This window comes from Pseudopodoces humilis, chromosome 2 (assembly GCF_049639895.1).
Source record: "Pseudopodoces humilis isolate 2021_Gansu_Grassland_sample_001 chromosome 2, ASM4963989v1, whole genome shotgun sequence".
Taxonomy (NCBI): Eukaryota; Metazoa; Chordata; class Aves; order Passeriformes; family Paridae; genus Pseudopodoces; species Pseudopodoces humilis.
Genome location: NC_142201.1, coordinates 10,302,508 through 10,322,470, shown reverse-complemented (window position 1 = coordinate 10,322,470; position 19,963 = coordinate 10,302,508). Strand labels below are relative to the sequence as shown.

The following is a 19,963-nucleotide window of genomic DNA, read 5'->3' as shown; positions in this document are numbered from 1 at the left end:
CTACTTGTAAGAAAACAAACTGCTATAAATACAGTTTTGATGACTGATCCAATATTCTCCATTCTAGAGAATGGAGTAGTAGGAGACAAAGCAGTAGGAGACAAAAGCCAAGGAGTTAGAGAGAGATCACTATTTAATTTTACACTATCAGTTACTATGTGATTTCTTTACATGCTTTCATTCAGTAATACTAACCTAATGTGCACTAATATGTGGTCCACCAGCCAGTTTTGAAATGCTTACTCAGTGACAATTGTAAGGGCTCTTACCCATGGCAATTGGCATTGTCTGGGGAATAATTTGAATTAGATTACACTATGCTATCATTTTTGAAAACAAAATACCCTTCAGTATTAACTAAAAATTGACCTTGTTACATTTTTCTCTCCCAAGCAATCATTAATATTCCCAGTGGGAATACTACCAAGTTACAGTTGTTCCACTTTTAAGATTTGTTTTTAGTTCAATAGCTAAAGGACAGAATATATTGCTGTGTATTTTTCAGAAGATGTATTTCTTCTGTTGCTTCTGAATTAATCTGGGTAAGAGCTTTGCAGTCATAACTTATTAACACAGAATCTTACATATGATAGTGTTCTTGATCCATTAGAAGAGGAACAAATACTTTTGCTTTCATGAGAGCTAAGTGCTATAGGAATAACAAACAATTCTGTGATGTTCTGCATAATTGGATTTAGTATTCCTTCAAAAGGTTGCTGTGAAGCTGTCTATAATACACTTCTGGTTTCCTGGATGTTTCTAACCTTGCATAAATTTGAGTTGACAAAATGTGCAGTACTTTTTACAGCTATACATAGAGAATAATCATTTTGTTTCTGGCAGAAGTCCAGAAGCTGAGACCATATGTTTCTTATCTTTGGTTATCAGTACAGGTTTACTATCCATTACAAAACAAGTGCAGGTAAATGGTTGAGTCCACCTAAAAGTCTTGCTAGCAAAGACTTTTTTATATATATGCTCTAGTATCCCAGTGTGCTACAGCACTCAAGAAGCAGACATTTCCTGTTTGCTGAGAGTAATTCCAAACTGTTTTATTGCTTGAGCTTGCACAGTGTAAGAACCCATTACCATACACCCAGCTACTTTCAATGCTGTGACTGAAATTAAATACCACAGCGAAATACAGGGCATTTTAAGAGTGAATTTAAATTTCCCTACACTTTATTTGCATTGACATACATTTTAATGGTTACCTAATTTTTGAGTTTCATTTCTTTCTGTAGGTGTTCTAAGAGCTGAGAATTGTTTTGCCTGTGAACACGGTTCTTGATGGTAAGCCGACATTCTTACTTGTTGGCAGAATGTATAATGAAATGGTGGCATGCTGGGTCTCTGAACTTCAGTACTGTTTTAATCTATGCAGGGATCTGGATGAAATATTAAATAGGATGATAGTATTTGATACTACAAAAAATAATCTTATAAATATTTCACTTTAGCACTGCAAACATAATGAAAAATACATGTATGTTTACCAATGGTAAACTATTTCTTCTTCAGCTATTCAAAGAGTAAATTTGGTATGTCCACATTTAAATGTTACTCTCAGTGGTCCTTATTTAAATAGTCAGCACAGACTTTTAGTCACCATATGAGTGTACTTTTTCAGTTATAAATTAAAAAAATAATTTTTTTGACTTAATTTTTCACTAAGGGGTTTTGGACAGAAACCACAAAGAAGCATTGTGTAGTGTCCATACACTGTTACATATATTCTGTCATATATTTTTTTTCTCACTTTGTTAGAAATTTGTTATATTTATTGTATATTCCTTTCAGTATCGTGGTAGTTAAAGGTGAGCTCATTTTTACATTCCCACTATCTTGTTTGGTGGCCATAGTGTCTATAACTCAGCAAGGTGCTGAATTATATTCACATTTCACATTTTAATGATAATAATTCTCTGATTCGGCCTGGAAATTCTATGTGCATGACCTGTGTGACTTACACTGTTCTACCTAGCATTATTATCATTAATACCTTCATAAAAACAAAGAGTTAAGAAACTGTTCATTCACATAAGGTTTGTTTTGATGCCAATTATTTTCATTGCAGCAAGGTATGGACTTCAGATAAAGGCAGGCAGGGACAAAAAAAATTATGAGATGATCTTTGCATCAGGAAAAGACTCTGATTCCCCAAGAATCAGAATTTCCCATCTGTGTAATTTTTCAAAGAAAATTCATTGAGTACTGCATTTTGACTATTTTCATATGACACCATTGCAAATGAGAAAATATTGCTCTCCAGAGACTATAAGGAGGTCATTTCCTCCTTAGAGAACATGCTAAAGCAATATTTCTCCACCATAATCAGTGCATGATACAGGCTGGCAGGATGCCACCTCCAAAAGGTGTATCTGCGTGACAGTGACACAACAGAAGTGTTTGCATAACCTGCAAGCTCTTTGAGATCCTTTGCAACAAAAGTCACTACACACCTGTAAAAGATAGGTTTTTTCTACCAAAGATTTAGATTGATTTCTAAATTACGTGAATGTTTTATTGTTCTAGGTAAGACTGATGAACAATCAGACCATGCTGTGTAGCACTGAGGTCTAATGTTGCATGGTGTAGTTGAGAAACTGATGTCAGAATACATCAACTACTCAGCTACAAGGCAGAAACATCATCCAAAACCTGCCTTTCATAAGGTCTACACAGCTTGGGGTCTATTCTGCTCCAAGCCCCAGCTGCACATGGGCATTTTGGAAATAGAGAGCCCCTTCTCTCTTGGATTTTGCCCTTCTTAAGCCCAAGCAAACACTCACTGCTTCCCTGAAACACCTTCAGCACCGTCTGTCACTGTAGCACACATGTAGACATTTACCAAATATACCATTTTAGACCATGTCTAACCAGAGAAGAAGTCATCTTTAATAACTGAAAATCTCTAAGAAGAGATTTTTAATCATTAAAACATTCAACATGTGATCAGAGCCAACTATGACAGTCATTTTAGAGGAGTTAAAAGAGGCTTTTCCATCTTGTATTTCCTGCTGGAATCTTTATGGCCAACTTCAGATTTATCATCTGCAGCTTAGGATCAACATTTTACAGTAAGACCTAAATAATGCTTTAATAATGGACAGTGTCCAGAAATTTCTAAATTCCACTTTGTATCATGAAATATAAAAGCCATCTAATGCTCATTTTCTTAAATGTCACATGACTGTAAAATGGCAAAAATTCAATAACCTACTTGTTTAATAGCAGAATACTGAATGAAATAGAGCAAAGAAATACAGATAGAGTCTATAATGGCCCACGTACTCCAAGATACAGGCACTCCACAGTGCTAACTTCTGTTGCACTCTTATGCTCTTAAAAATGAAGTCTCTAAAGCTGGCTGATCAAATGAGGTTATAAAATAGCCCAATCAAATTAGTGGTGATTTTTGGCATATGAAATTAGATAAATAGAAAAATAAATCTTTGGTAAATATTCTATGTCTTACATAGCAAAACAGAACAGACAAATTCTGATATTCATAGATAGGATATGCCTATTGGATCCTTTGAGGACAAAGGAATGTCCTAAACTGAACACAACATATAACTCATGACAACATGGGAATGTTGTTAAATTAATCTGAGTTAAACCTGGCAGGGTGAAAAAACTAAGCAGTTTTCATTTGGATTCACAGATCCAATATAAGTCCAAAAAGATTATAAAATTTTGAGAGAAGAATCAGTCTTAGCAACATAGTAGAGAGAGGCCAAAAGTATAATAGACAATAAATAGACATCTTTTGAATCTTATTAAGAGCAAAAACATAATATTTGATTACTTGTAGATTATGAAGCATTGCAGAATATAGGATATTCTGCCAGAAAAGGATAAAATACAGAAATTAATTAGGCTGCTATAAAAAAATAAGATATCTCCTACTCACTCCCTTCAAAAAATCTCTCTTCTTTAAAATAAAGATTATACAGCATTTTAAAATAGACGGCATACTAAAGCCAAGAGCACAAGAAAGACAATTAAAATTATTATTTGGATTATTTTCATCACCATTCTAAAATATTTTTTATTGGAACACTGTTTTTCCCCAAAACACAGATTATTAATTACAAGGAAAAATTTCTTGCTTCTGGGTGAAGAGAAGGGGAGAACATCATCATTTGAAAACTGACTTGACCATTTTTTTCAGAGATTTGTATCCCAATGTATTATATTAAAAGGATCACTTAGCACAAAAGTAAAAAATATAAAAAGTAAAATATAAATATAAAACTTGAATTCAATAAATACAATTTTATTGCAAATCAAATAAGCTATTAGGATTTATAGAGAGATTTTTGTGGTTTTCTTGAGAATAATGCAAAATGAAAAAATGAAAGCTCACTGTAAAATTATTTTTACTAGTTTTATTCCAAAAGTAAATAAAAATATAATCTCCCAAAATATGCCAATATTTTACTACCCTTAAAGACTTTTAGCAGACAGACCAAGGCAAGCACTATCAAAAGCTGTAGCTACGGCCATGATATTCTAAACAAGAGAGAAATGGACTGAAGGCATTTTTTCCTGACTTTAAACCTGATGTACCCATCACACAGGTCTTGAGGCTGAATTGGTGCCCAGTGTTCTTAGAAATTCACCATGATAACATCAATGGCAAGACCTGTAAATGTATTTGGTTTTGTTGGTACTTTGCTAGTTTGTCCTTTTTCAGAAGTACATGTAGTTCCTTTATACTGAAGTGTATGTAGATCTTTTATACTGAAGTAGAAAAACAGTTTTCTAGCAATCAGGCTCCTCTTATGGCCATATTTAGATGCAATTAATACATGAATAATTTTTTATAACTACATTTAAACACAATAATAAAATCCCTTTGTTTTCAGGGAGTTCTCATAGTTAGGCTGATTTGTTTGTGTCCACTTATCCTCTATCTTTATTCTACTTCCAGGTGATATTTTCTATTAAAACACTTCCTGTGATATCTGAAAATATTAAACCATTTTTCCAAAGGATGTGAATGAATGGACATGGTCTTCAATGTTTTTTTGTCAAGAGTATATCTGAAAGACAATATGATATAATGTATGCAATGAGAAATATAAGAGAAAGGTACAGTTGCTTGCACTGGAAAATAATCTATCAGATGGATTGGTAAAGTGTCCTAAGAGTCACAGAGCCCTCTCTCTTTTAGACTTGGATGTCTCAATTAGCAGGACTTGCCCTTTTAAAGACATCTGCCTGTGCAAGAGCTTCCCTAGTCTTTGCTTTGCATAATAATCTGAGCACTAACACAGAAGGTGGGAGAAGTGAGTACTTGACTCCTCTCCCAGCTTGAAGGAATTCAGAGCCACATCTCCAGATTCTCAGGAGAGTGGTCTAGATAACTGAAGGAGACCACAGAAGCACAGAAATAAGAAGAAAAAAGACTCAGATCTGAACCTGAACAGCTCTGAGCTTATCCTGAGAAAGAGAGACCTAGGTTACACACCCAATCCCATCACTGTAATTTTTATTCTTAAGCAACAATTATCTGATATAAAATGCAGCAGATGCACTCTGATCACTCGCAATACAAACTGGTGGCTCCAGCATTTGTCATCTTTCTGTTTCTGAATTAAAGCTGATTAGGCTGCCTCTTGTGTTGAATTTTATGCTGCTCTTACGAGTCCAAAACTGAAAGACACATCTCCTCTTAGGTATCTCCAGGTCCTAGCACATATTTAGGTGTGAGGATTTAACAGTCTGGTACTGACGTATGCAGGCAGCAAAAGCTCATAGCCTGGGAAATATGAATCACAAAATTTTGGCTATGGGTATATCAGCCTTTTAGCCTTGTAAACCTAAATGTTCTTTCTGTTCCTTGTATTCCCAGGTTTTTCATACTGGTGAAAGTCCATGAGCTTGGAAACCACTGGAATCTTCCAGTTATACTCTTAAGTAATTGCCAGTTATACCGTGAGCATGTACGTTTCATGCAGTCACTTCACTGACATGCTATACTTACTAAAAGATGGCTCATACTGGGGCTGGACAGTAAATTACAAGGTTTGATCATGGTTTTAAAAGATGTAACACGTATTTTTCAGCAATCACCAGCGATGCACATGAATGAAGTATGCCATTAAAAAGTATGAGTGATTGCTGAATAGCACTGCAAATGATATGAGAAACAATCTGACATCAGTGCTAGCTCTCATTTATTGCATCTCAGAAAAAAGTAATAGCTATTGTGACATAGATAGGTCTTCCTACAAGAGACAATGAATCTTATTTTTTGTAAGAGACAGAATCACAGAGAAAAATAAAGTGAAGTCAAAACAGTAAAATTATTTCAGAGGAGTCACTGAAAACTTTGGAGCTGGCATTATGTTTAAAATTTGCAGATACTCTTTTTCACACCTCAGTTACTGTATATAATTCTCAAATTAAGCATCATCATCCATGAAAGGATCACAGATTTTTCTTTTAATTACTTTGCTAAATATTTACAAGTTTCTCTTTAATAGAAAACTCTTATTTTTGCTGGGTTTTTACACCCTGATTTAGATAATTCTAATTAAACAGCAAGTCCTTCAAAACCAACAAACTCACTCCACAAATCCATGGTATAAAGTCTTGCCCATGTAATACATTCATTAGATGTATATTAACTATTGTAAATGCTGTGTGTCCTTGGCAAGGAATGAACTGAGCTGGAGCTGGGACTGGCTCTGTGGACATCGGCAGAGCAAAATGAGTTTGGGAAAGCATGAAGGTCAGAAGCTCAAAGATTGGGGGTTTTAATTTTACCATTAAAAAATGTAGAAGGCCTGGAGAAAGGCAAGTTCATGTGAAAAGTAAGGGCCAGTTTTGATAAGTCTTATATACTTGAGGCCCACTGAAGCCTTGATGGAGAGAGAAACAAGTGGATCCCATTTGACACTATCTCTTTAACTTACAACCAGGAGACCTCTGAATTATCCCATGCCACAGCATTGATAAACACTGGCACCTGGTCATTTAAAAGATGAAAGAGTGGAAAAAGAATGCTAAACTGCATGAAAATACAATGGAGAAGCACTGTCTCTAATTTTAAAATGCCACAAATAAGAGTACTTTTTGGTTTTGCTTTTACACTCCTTATCTCTCTAGCTCACACCTTCTTTCCAATCTCTTTCAGAAATAGCTCTATGAATAGCCCTTAGAACAGGCTGCAAATGCTTAGAAACAGGGACTACCACTTGATTCCTTGTCTCACAGGGCATGACAAATATGAAGTCCCTGCATCATTCCCCCGCTACTTTTGTGCTAGGTTTTCAAAAGCCCAATGCAGCTTCAGTTTCAATCAAGCAGAAAAAGACAGATGATGCTATAATTTCTATGTATAAAATAATAACAAACACATGGAAAGTTACCATGATTAGCAGATCATATTTACTTCTTTCAGATAGGAGAGAAATTCAGTCACTGATTTCAGAGTAATCCAGTCACTGATTTTATGTGACCTTGGCTGCAGTACCAGCATTTTTGCAGAACTACTTAAAGGAATATCAACTATAAAAGGATAATTTTTTATATAGGGATATAAACAGGTATTATTTTTTGCACCTAAGGATGAGCAAGTGTGTATGGAAGAAGGCAAGTTGATTATCAGTTAGGGAGAATGAACTGATTATTACTGGCATATAAACCAGATATGCAACAGCCAAGAGATTGCTTATTTTCCTTACTGATTTGAGTTTGCATTGATCTCATGTGTATCTCAGCTCCTTAGATAAAAAATGCTCTGTGAGTTTTGAGCTTATAAAATAAAACCATAAAAATTGTTATGATTAATCTTTTCTCTGCTGTTGCCACAGACTGATCAACTTGGACTCTGTCTGCCATGTACTGAAACCTAATTTACAAGCCATTAAGTTCACCTTCAGATGACCTGCCTGATTCTGTTTGTCAACCTTTATGTCTGACTTGTTCATCCCAAAAAGAACAGCTGCAGAAAAAACACTAGTCCTGGATGGCAGAGACTGTGGCACTCTCTCCTGCAGCGCTCTCTGTCTCACAGATGTGCTTCTATCCATGTAGGGATGCAGCAGAGGTAGCACATAAAAAACATGTCAAAGCAGGGTATTTTCCCCAGGCATAGTGATAGTACATGATAGTGGATGTTTTTGGAATTTGGTGCATATGAAAGATGGGACTGATGTATTTATTGGCAGTTTTCAATGACTGAACTTTTAGACTCAGGATTCTGCAGATGTTTTCAGAGCTTCAAATAGCTAATCTTTGCATGCATGGGTAAGATTATGTACTTGCACACACATGTAAAAGAACATAAAATGCCCATTTTTCTAAGTGATTTGACTACTTCCAAAGTCAACACATTTTCACCTGGCTCCTTTTCCTGTGGTGATCCTCAAATGGCATGAAATGTCCAGAATTATGTCCACACTTTGCTGGCTCTAATGAGTTACACAGAAGAATAATGTCTCACTGGTGGGGGGTGGGCTAAAAGAGGTGCCTGTCATAACACTGGTTGTCTTTTAGATCAATCTAGTTTATCAGTAATAACACAGAATGGGCCTAGGACCTAACCACACCCATTGTCTGACTGTACTCAACACCAGCACAGAGAACAGACACCTTGATCAATGTGATAATGCAGTGCAGGCCACTCTAGTCTCTTCCAGGCTTGCTTAATTTACCCTACAAATTTATTCTTTCACCATGAATCCACCAGGTATCTGCTTAAACATTGTTTTCATGTCACATACTTGTAACTCTTGCACATTCAGTCTTGACAAGTCTGATATTTTTTATATATTTTATATATATTGAGCTGATAAAATATTCCCAGTGATCAAGAGTTACAGGAAAGTGGGTTTGAAACAGAAATTATGAAAATAGGCCTTATTTCTCCACAGGAGCATCATTTGACAAAAAAAGGTCCAGGGTTGAATCAGCCTGCATTAGTCTTATATGGCACAATACCAACCCTGGTTTTGATTTTGCTGGTCATCCTGCTGAGAATTTTCAATTTCCCATTGAGATCTTCAGCAGGAAAATGGTTAACCTATTAAAATGACAATGCAGTATCAGCAGAAGAAAAGTTTGTCCTCTATCCCACTGTGAACGTAGCTGTGCAATAATAGTAACATCTATTTCCGATGTCTGGATAGCTTGTCCCTCTGCATGTAGGGGACCATTATCCCGTGACTGTGTTCTGTTCTGCTGATATAATCTCTTAAATAAAGCTTTACTGTTTACTTTCCTTAATTGAAGTACAATGGAAAAGACATGGCCTTTAAGAAGCTTCACTTTAGTCACTGCCTCGGAGCTTTGAAGGTGTTTCAAGTTGTCTTTCAGTGTACTTCAAAACATCCTTGATAAAAGAATGTGTGTGGAGGTGAAGTGAGAATTTTGCTGGCAATTATATTTTATGCAGAGTTGTAAAAAGTTTATTTAGCAGCCATTCTTCTGCCAACTTTCCCACCCTGGTTTTGATCCTCTCACTGCTCTGCTAAGTGATCAAACCCTGTAAAATACTTTTCTTGCAGGTCCTATTTCGCCCATTTCTGGAGCTGAACGTTTCTTTAAACAGATAAACCAAATTTGTGTTGTTTTGGGGGTTTTTAGGGGGTTTTAATCCTTTCCGGGTTAAAATAATCAGAAACTCATTTTAACATAATTTTAATTTGCTAAACCTAAAGGGAACCCCCAAGCAATGAAGATGAGCCTTGCAGAGATAGATGTGGGGACAAAGAGAGTTGATAATGGCAGATGTTTTCCTTTTACTCTGGACCTGGACAATATGAAATTATATCACGCTCCTTTGCTCCCAGGGAAAAAAAATAAAACAATTGTAACATAATCTGAAATAGAAAATCATAACAACAACAACTAGCACATGGCTACAAAATTATCAATTAAAAGTGTATGTAAACTGCACAAGAAGAATGGGAAGTGAGAAATCACTCACTGGTAAGAAAATGCTGGGATGTAGGGCCAAAATCCCTGTGAGCTTCATGCAGTTGCTTGATGCGCTCATCAACGGCCACCTGTTAAGAGAGGAGAAAAAAAATTACTCTTTTCCAGACAAGAAACAAAGAGCAATTATAGTCAGATCATTTTTTTATTAGTGGACATTCAGTTTAAAATTAAGACGTTTCCTGCAACAATTGTTATCCTTCAGGGTCTTCAGATGAGATTAAATGTGTCACTGGAAAAAAAAGAAAGGTAAAAAAAAAGTTTGTTTCTTTTTTGTTGTCCCCAGTCTTAACTGATGCTAGAAGAAGCTGAAAATGAAAAGGCTGATAAATAAAGGTGTAGCAAATTGCCCTGACTCTATGTACCTGCAGAGTATGACTGCCTCTTGTCAATATGCAAGTCAGAACATCCATCTGTTAGTACTTTTCTGAAACTACTTCTAAAGTACTTTTGAAATTACAGTACTATAAATCAGCATGTGAAAAGTAATCTTTTTTAATGTGGAGACAGGACAACCATATTTTAACCAAGTGCTGAAATGAGGTTAACCAAAAGAGAGCAGCTGGTTCAGGCATTTCACTGTTATTCAAATAATAATTCAAATATCACACAAATCATAGCCCCTCAACCCTTTCCTTGGAACAGACCTTTGAAGAACACATTCCTGATGTTTGGGTTGGTTTACTGCATGAAAACAGAGACAATAGTCTAGGACTGGTTGTATCTTTACCCTTGAAAATCTCAGTGAAGCGGAGTATTGAGCAAGCAGCCAAAAGGGGATGGTTACAATGAGATTCCCTGGTGTATGACTGACATCTACCAGTCCCTTTATAGCCCATCTGCTAGAAGGATGTCCTTAAGTTACACCTAAGAAAGGGATTAGAAAAAACAAGGAAAAAAATACTTGAAAGTAATGATGGAATATTTTTGAAATGTAATAAATAAAGTGACTGATAGGAAGCAGGTTCACTTATATATTGCCTGTAAGAAAGTGTTCTATCAACACTGGCAAAGCAGGTGTGTTTTAATTTGCCTAATTGTGATATACATAACAAGGAAGCAAATAGGTTGCACAAGTAAAAAGCAATCCACATTTTAAATTTTTCAGGGAATTTTTTTGGTTGGTGGTACGAGGGAACTATTGTGTAGTAACTGGGCATGATACAGTCAGAAAGGAAAAATGATAGAATTAATGAGCTATTTGATATGACTGTGTGGGTTTGCCTGATAACCCCTGGACCCCAAAATCTTAACTAAGCAATAGCAATTTATTGCCAAGACATGATTTATTTGCTTACAATTTTAAAACTAACACTATAAGCAAAAATGCCCATTTTCTTTTTTCCTCAAACCATTTTCCGGGTGATTTTCCTGCAGCTTCTTTCATTTCTATGTCATCTTTTCTGGCTTTGCAGTGAACTGCATGGACAGATGTTTCTGTTAAGCAATGCTTCATACCAGGGACTGGCTTTGAGCTTGACTTCACACCCAATTCTCTGGACAGATTCAAGTTGGGGAAGCCTAAGTGTATCGAAACCACGAAAGGGCTGCTTCTGGTCATCAGTATAATTAACTTAAGTACAGAATCATTAACTGGTGTGCTATTATTTTTAACCAAGAAATGACCTTTCAATCAAGACTAGAAAGATAATCTTAAACAGACCTAAACTCATGCAAATAAAAATCACTGTAAAAATGTAATGAAAACATATATACTCTTTAGAATTGTCTTAAAATTACCTCATAACATGCTTATTTTGTCATTACGAAATATTGCTAAATAAAGAAATATATGCCTCTTCCTTTACATTAGTATATACTTTTCATTAAGTCAGCCAGGATGGAAAAAGTACTTGCTGGCATGAAGAATCCCTAGAGAGAATGAGAACTTTACAAACACACAGTGGGGAGCAGTGTTTCATATAGGAAAATTTCAACAGCCAAATAGTGGTCAGAAAAGAGCATGGGAACCCTTTAGTACACATGACCACTGCCAGCACATGGCCTATACATCTTCTGTAAGTGTGCTAAAACTGAGAATTCCAATCCCTTCAAAATATCCAGGTGACCTTTAAACTGCACAAAATTATTAACCTGAAGATTTTTAGCCATATATGTACATCAGCAAAATAAAATATCTTACACACTTCAGGATAAACTTTCCAACTGAAAGCTTTGGATGTGAGCCAGGAAATATCTCTTTCTAGAGGTAGATTTTGTCAATACAGAGAAGAAGAAAACAGTGAGAAATCTTGAGTATTCTCCAGGAAATATCACCTGAAAGTACAAAACGTTATTCCACTTGGCTGCCAGGAAATACCACTTGCTGATGTATTGGCATATTACCTTTTAGGTAAAAGGCAGTAAAAGATGTACCACTGTTAGTGGTAGAGCAAGAAAAAACTATTGCAGCCAGTTTATATTAATTTTATCAAAATTAACACATAAATGGTAAAATAACAGGATTTGAGCCCACAATAACTTAGATAATCATTTACAAAAAAATACCCACTGAAAAATTCCTTGCTTAAACTTACTTTTTATATTTTCAGATGAAACGAGAATTAAATGTAATATAAACAATGTGTCTCTGATCCAATAAAATCAGAGCTGGCTTAGTGACTTACACACCAACAATCTGGAGAAGGAGAGTCTAGCCATATAAGCCTTCATAAATGTTTCATGATTTTTGAAAAAAATTCTCACTGGCATGTAAAAGTGTTTCATATTTTTCAGAAACAAGTCAAAGGTAATTCCCAAATTTTAACTTTTTTTTTGGTTCTTGTTCTTCCTTCAAAACAGGTGGAATAGGCTCCTCCAAAATGAGCACAAACAGTATCTCCTGTATTTTTCTATGCTATGCCCTGAATCAAGAGCAGTTAGAACAAAATACTGTGAACAACTGGAGCCTTGTGGGAAGAAAACTGCAAAATTTTCAACCCCATTCAAACATTCATTTTCCTTGCTTTAAAGGGAAGAAAAAAAAAAAAGTACTGTTAATGAAGGAAAAAATTCCTCTTCTGATTTCAGATGGCTTAGCCATGCAAGAAGTTCTACTTCAAAGGTGCTGTTACCAGAATGTAACATGCAGGATCACAGAATGGGTAATGCTGGAAGGAACCACAGTGGCCATCTGGTACAATCTCCATGGGATGGGAACTGGATTTCATTTGGGTACCTTTTAGGTAAAACTCCACAGTATTTCTCCACAAGAAATGTTAATAATAAATAAATAAATGGATTTCTAAAATGTCAGCTATTGCTTTACTATGATATGAGAATTTGATTTAAACAGACCGAAATATTTTTATATCTAATTTTTACTTAAGAACAAACATCAGAACTTTCTGTAATTGGGATACTTGAACCATTTATTTCCTTCACTGGGGATACATGCTTGAAAAGACATGCATTTCCATTATTTATTTAATCCAAATTTTACATAACATTTATCCTCTTTAAATCATAACAAATGAAAGAACTACAGCAGTGCAGTAAATATACTCGAGGCTGAAGATGGTAATATTAAAGATACTATACTGATTTTAAGTGATATTGACATGGTACAGAAACAGCTTCTGCCAAAAAAATTGGCAAGTGAAAAAAAAATTAAAAATTAAAGTCCTTTTGCTTTAAAGACTTTGAAAACATTTGATGAAACAAGTTCTGTTTCCCATCACTTGGATGCAGCCATGTGAACTGAATCTATAATTAGGTTCAGAAAAACAAATAACAATAATAAACAAAAGCAAAGCTCTGCCATGCAGTTGTTAGGAATAGTTTCTAAGTGCTTTACCTAATGTGGGGCTCAACCTTGACAACATTTTTATAACAGCTCCACTCCAGTCAGAATAAGGATTTGATGGATTTAACTTGGGTCTACTGCTAAATTCTGGGGTCTTTTTTCTTTTAATTTTTTGAGGTTTAACTGAGAATATTTCTGTGACATATAAAGCATGCTTTTGTGTTTATAGCCACACTGCAAAGCAGGCTGAGATCAAGAAGGAAATATGAGCTGTTTAATTCTCAGTATTTTCCATGTTCTCAAAAAGTACCCAACAGCAACTGTCCAGGAATGCTGGAGTTCTGAACTACTCCAAGATGTGCTGGAGGAAGGAGGAACACCCATCAGATAATAATCTGAATGAATAATCTGATGAAGCTGTGCCTGCAACAAGGAGTGGCCTCAGCAAAGAGCTACAAAAATGCTCTCTCTGTCAACCCATCAATCTTGTCCTCTTGGATCTACCAACACTACAGAGACATTGGAGCCTTGGTCCAGCCGTGGTATAATCCTGACACAGTCCTGCCCATAGCTTTGATTTTCAAGTGAGCAAGTTCAGTGGAGGGAATTTCCCCCGGCATGCTTATCTGAGCTCTGATTGCCAGCTGAGCTCTGCAATGAGCCAAGGTGACTGCTTGCTTGCCTCTCTGTGCTCAGCACTCTCAGAAAATTCACATTAGATGAACTTGGCAGGGAATTTATTCAAAAAATTGCATGAAGGTGTGTGAGTAGCAATTTTTACCACTTATTAACATGAAACAGAAGAAATGGGATCACTAGTTTTAAAAAGCGCTAAATGTAAAGAGTTAAGACAACTGTTGAATGGCTGGGAAAATTCGGAGGAAAAAGCAAGAAAAGAGGGAAAGAATAGAAGAGTCTCATCTAAACAGCTATATTTAGTGCAGCAGCAAAAGGACACACAATCTCCTTTTTCTTTTTTTTTCTGGTCAAAATTTACTTCACCAAAAGCTGTTCACACAAAAAGAGAAGGGCAATTTTCTGTATCAATCAGCATGCATACACACAATACTTATTAAAATAACACTCCTTTAATTTCCCCACCATATTCATAGCATTTCCACAGCCTCCTGACCTTGACTCCGAGCACAGCCAATTTGACTGCATATCAAAGGAAACCCGCTTCTACAAGACCCTCTTTAATGTTGCCCAGCAATTCTCCTCCCAAGAGCTGAAAAGCTTCTTTCTTTGCTCTCACTGACTCAGAGCTGTCAAAGCAGTGCGAGGCTGCTCCTCACAAATCAATAAACAGGAAGATCTGATCTGCTCTACTTCTAACAGCTACTGAATTCAGTCGCTCACTGCTCCTTGTACATTAGGCGATAAGGATGGATTTAAATAAGCACACTTTGTGCTGTTAATGAGGAACAGCAGGGGGGGAAAGACAATTGATAGCCATTGTTCCCAGATGCTGAAGTTCAGGTTTAAGTCTTGACATTTACTGAGTTGAAAGAACAGCTAAGGACAATTAGTTTTCTGGTGAAAAGTTCAGTGTCCTGAAATATTTTGAGAGCGTAAAAATGTGCTTATTTTCCACATTAAAGAAAAAATAGATAAGTACAATGCTATTTTGCATGCATTTACAGCTGTTACAAAGACTAAATTCAAATTTCTGGGTCATGGTGGGACTGTATGCTTCAGCAGATTGAAATCTGAGTGACTTCATGCAATTCCCCTTTCAGTAAAGAAAACCACAAGAAATAGTAGAACACATGTATTGTACTTTGACTGCATTTTTATATTTTCAGATGAAACGAGAATAAAATGTAATATAAATTTAGGAAATATCTTAAAGCTTGGGGCACAGAGCCTTATAAAACAGTAAATAAAAGAATGATCTCCTCGAATTAATATGTCTACTGAGAATAAACAGCTATCGCTTCTTTGGCTTTTGTTTTATAATCCTACATCTGTGCACTTTGGCCTTTCTGTATCTCCACGCCTAAGGAATGAAAGTTAGGTCTTAAAATTTAAATAACAAAAACATCCAATTTTGGAGAGAATAAAACAGCTGTAAATGAGGTGAAATCTTAAGAATAAACATCTCTAGGAAACAATTCTCTTAGAAAATGTTACTTTGTTTTGGATAAAAGATACTCTCTCAGGGAGGCCTCTCATTTGGTATCCCCACTGCTCCCATAGAAGCCATCACACAAGCTGATTGATGGAGGTTCTGCTAAACCTTTCACATCACTGTATGTTCCTCACTTCTATTAATGCACTTTTGTCAGATATAAAATATTTTATTATACAGGAATGAGCTGAGCGTGGGCTCAGTCTTTCAGAAGTACTAGAAACTGCTGTGCTGCCCTCCGTTCTGGAGCACTTCTTAGCAAAGCTTTCAGATTCTTCAACTACATTATTATTTTTTTAACATTGCTTTTTGTATGCAATTTAATCAATATCAACTATGTTTTCCTGCCAGATTCCTTGCTGTATTCCTGTTATAGTACACCAACAAACTAATTTCATAAACATTGATATTTAGCAACTATTTTTCTCAGACAGAAGCGCTATACCAATTAAAAAGTTTGCCATTTACAATTTACATTAACTTCAAATTCAAATAAATAAATACCCATAGACACCTTCTAGCAGTTTCCAGTCCAAGTGGGCTGTGCCTTGCCTAACCACATGTCTATACTCTTGGACATGGCCCCTATATTCCTCCCAGGTTACCTGCCCAAGCTTCCTTTTTCTGTCTAGTCCTTTTTTTTTTTGTTTTTAAAGGAGCACCTTCATCATGCACACAGGACTCTTGGCACTCTTGCTGGACTCCCTGCTGTTCAGGATGGACCAGTTTTGAGCTTTTTAGAAAGCCATCCTTCCTTATCAATGAACTTTCTTGGACCTCTTTTACTTCAGGGGTTTATCCTGTGGGACTCTTCCAAGCAGATCCCTGAAGAAGACAACCTCTGCTCTCCTGAAGTCCAGGTTGTGGTCTCATGGTCACTGCATCCAGGACTGCCTTTGCCTTTCACCTTCCCAGTGAGCCTCTCCTTGTCTGTGAGCATGAGGTCCTGCAGAGCATCTGTCTGCACTGGCTCCTCCATCAGTTATGTCAGGAAATTTCTCAGGAATTCACTGCATTGCTTACAACCTGCTGTGTAAGGTTGTAAGCAACCTTACACAGGACAATAATCAGGTTTCTCCACCATGGATGCTATTTCTTCTTGCCTCTGAAAGGCCTGAATTACGTGTTCTGCAGGGTTAGGTGGCTTACAGCAGACACCCACTACAGTGTCACCTATACTGGTCTGCTCCTTAATCCTCAGTCACAAGTTCTCAAGAGCTCTTTTTCTAACATATCATTCCTAGCTTAAAGCTCTTCTGTATCTTCTATATGTCTCCATAAAATATGGAGACACTCAGAGCACTGACTGTGCAGACCTATAGATCCAGCAATTTCTCTTCTGCCTTCAGCAGAAGCTGAAACTATATATACTCTTAGTTCTGTATTGTAAGCTGGGGAAAAGAGCAACTAAAATGTATAGGCTACCCTGAACTTCTGGTAGGTTATTGATCTTAAAATGAATCTAACTTTGATGCAGTTTGACGTTTTCAAAGTCAGTGGGAGCTGGGTGCCTGCAGCTAGGGAGAGAATGTGTTCTGTGGTAAGTAAAACTGTCTAGTGAGGAGCTCAGCATGGCATAAGCTCTTCCAGAGATCAAATCTGACTTCTGAGATCAAGGCACCTGCATACCTTCATACTACATGCTTTGAAACATTTCCATATAATGTTTTATCTTTTTACAACAACATTCTATCTATCCTTCAGGATTACTCAACATCCATATAATTTGTAGGTGATATGTTGTGGTCATCTCTAGGCCCCAGAACCAAGACACACATGCATCAGTTGTGGAGAGCCTAAAGGAATTAACAACAATAATGCTGGCCAACACTAGAGGGCTGAATGAACAGCTGCAATTAAAACTGGGGAACAGAAGTTGTAGGGAATCAGGAAACAGGGACAAATCTGAAGTGAGTTCTCTCCTTTTGTGCTATGAATATCAACATTTCTGCTGTGTCAGTGCTATTCAATCTTATTAAATTGTGATAAAAACACAGGGCATTTGGAGGGTTCTGGATTATAAATTATGATATGCACTATTCACAAGAAAAAGTGTTTTCTTATTTACATATGTTAAATAACATTATGATTTAGGAAAAGGCTAAACCATCAATTATGATTCTGTTGTTGCTGAAACATGAGTCCTTTTAGGCTCTAACCATCTACTGTTTCTACCCTAACAAGGATTTGTTTGATAGATGTGTTTTTTCAGGCATTTTCTCTTCATTTTTGGGGCATGCACAGAAAATAACATTATGTGTAACACAGTTATGTCTCTTTAACATACGACTATGAAGGCATAATAAAGGGCTTTCCTGTGGCCATTTTATTTATTTTGCATCTCTCCTTAAAAGCTATTTCTTATCATTATGTAGGTGTGCATATACATATATATATATATATTATACTTTTGAAATAAGACTGCCTCCTTTCTATTATCTTTAAAAATATTTCCAGAAGATTTAAAATAAGTTCTTTTTTTGTACTTCATTTGAAAATGCTCTTTATTAATGTTTCATAATTCATCCCTAAGGTAAAGCCATACTCTCTCTTAACAAGATTTTATGGTTATTTTGATTTTCTTTTTCCCCATTTTTCATTTTTTTCTCTCATTAAGATAATAAAAAATAATAAATTCATGCTGCACTGAAAATACCATTTATTTCTGAAAGGTCAGGTAACATGCACTGTTTTTGTACCAAGGGAAATTGGTTCTTTGGTGACTTAAGGAACTGTAAGTAGAATGTCACACAAGAAATGTTTTATATCTGCCCCAGAACAAATGCCTATGCAATAATCCTGTATTGGCTGAGCATCACCAGTGAAGATTATTATTTTATAGTTCTAGTTACATTCCCTCACTTTCATTGATCTTTCATTATATTAGTTTTATTGCTCCTTTCCCCCAGATTTGTGAATTCCTAGTGCCATTACTAGCATTAGTTTTGGGAATAGCTGCTCATAAACGTGAGTAAGAATTCTCATAGCGTGGACCTGTATTTACTGCAGGTTACTTCTAAAAGAAACAGAGGCTTCAGTCAGTATTGTCTTTATTCATCACTACTTTTAGCTGGTTACCATTTCAAAGTGTTTCTTTTCACCGCCTTCAGCTCCCTTCACTCATTTGCCTTCTGATTCCTCTGGGATTATCATCCCATCAGTATTCAAGAGACTTTGATGTTCAGTCCTGTCTTTTCCACCATTTCCCCATTCTTGTCCTCTTAATTTGTTGTTGAGCATTTTCATTCAGTTTTATAATTTCAATCCACATTTCCAAACCCTAAATGCTGCTACCCTAAATGCAGTGAAAATATGTTTTTCATAAATACATAGTAAACCTCTCAATTTTATCCAATGATGTTCTTAAATAAGAGCTGAAAATTGCTTAGACTGTACTGTTATGCATGTAGTACCATGGAAAAATATATACAGGGAAGTGTGTGTGAATTTAATTCATTCTAACTCAGGAGCTGTAAGGTAAAAGAGCTAAAAGCCTTTTCCTCAATCAGAAATGAAGAGAAATATGCATTTCCTGAGACAATTCTGCTTGAAATAAGACATGCACCTCAGAATAACCCTGTAAAGATATGTATAAATTTGACTTTTATAGAGCTTAGTTTTCCAAGGTGAGTTTGCATGCCAAGGAGGAGGACACTTGGGAAGACTGAAGCATAGAGGAAGAGGGATACAGAAGGAGAAGGTGGAAGGTAAGGCAAAAATGTTCTTTACAGGGGTACACACTAGGGTAATAATGTAGAAGAAGGATTCTACATGCAGTAGCCATTGTATTAATCCTCTATCTCTTCTCTTTCGTATTTTCTGCTCTCTCCCTTTGTTCCTCTTTGAGACTTGCACCAGCAGTGATAAATCTGTTCACTCTAAATAATTCTTAGTCCTAAAAAAATCCCAAATAAATCACATCTTTGGTTTCCTTTAGCTGTGCAGGGAGAAACAAGTAGACGATGTCAGTCAGGACAGTTTTATTAGAGTGTGATCTCTTCACACTATTTGATTGTTTCATCCATATTCTTACATCTGGAAATCTCAAGAGTACAATACTCTGTTTCAAGATGACTGAAACTACTTTGTCAATCAAGTGCTGACATGACATGAAAAGAAAAACTTCATTTCAT

General features: G+C 36.1%; 1 protein-coding gene across 9 annotated transcripts in view; it reads right to left on the bottom strand.

Annotated features, from left to right (window-relative positions):
• Positions 1-19,963, bottom strand: part of DMD (dystrophin) — a 1,137,330-nt gene that overhangs the window by 118,978 nt on the left and 998,389 nt on the right. For all 9 annotated transcript variants that reach the window (XM_088068904.1, XM_088068916.1, XM_088068923.1 and 6 more), the window contains one exon: positions 9,947-10,025. In XM_088068904.1, coding sequence (XP_087925030.1) covers positions 9,947-10,025 — 79 coding nt within the window. The remainder of the gene's footprint in view (positions 1-9,946; positions 10,026-19,963) is intronic.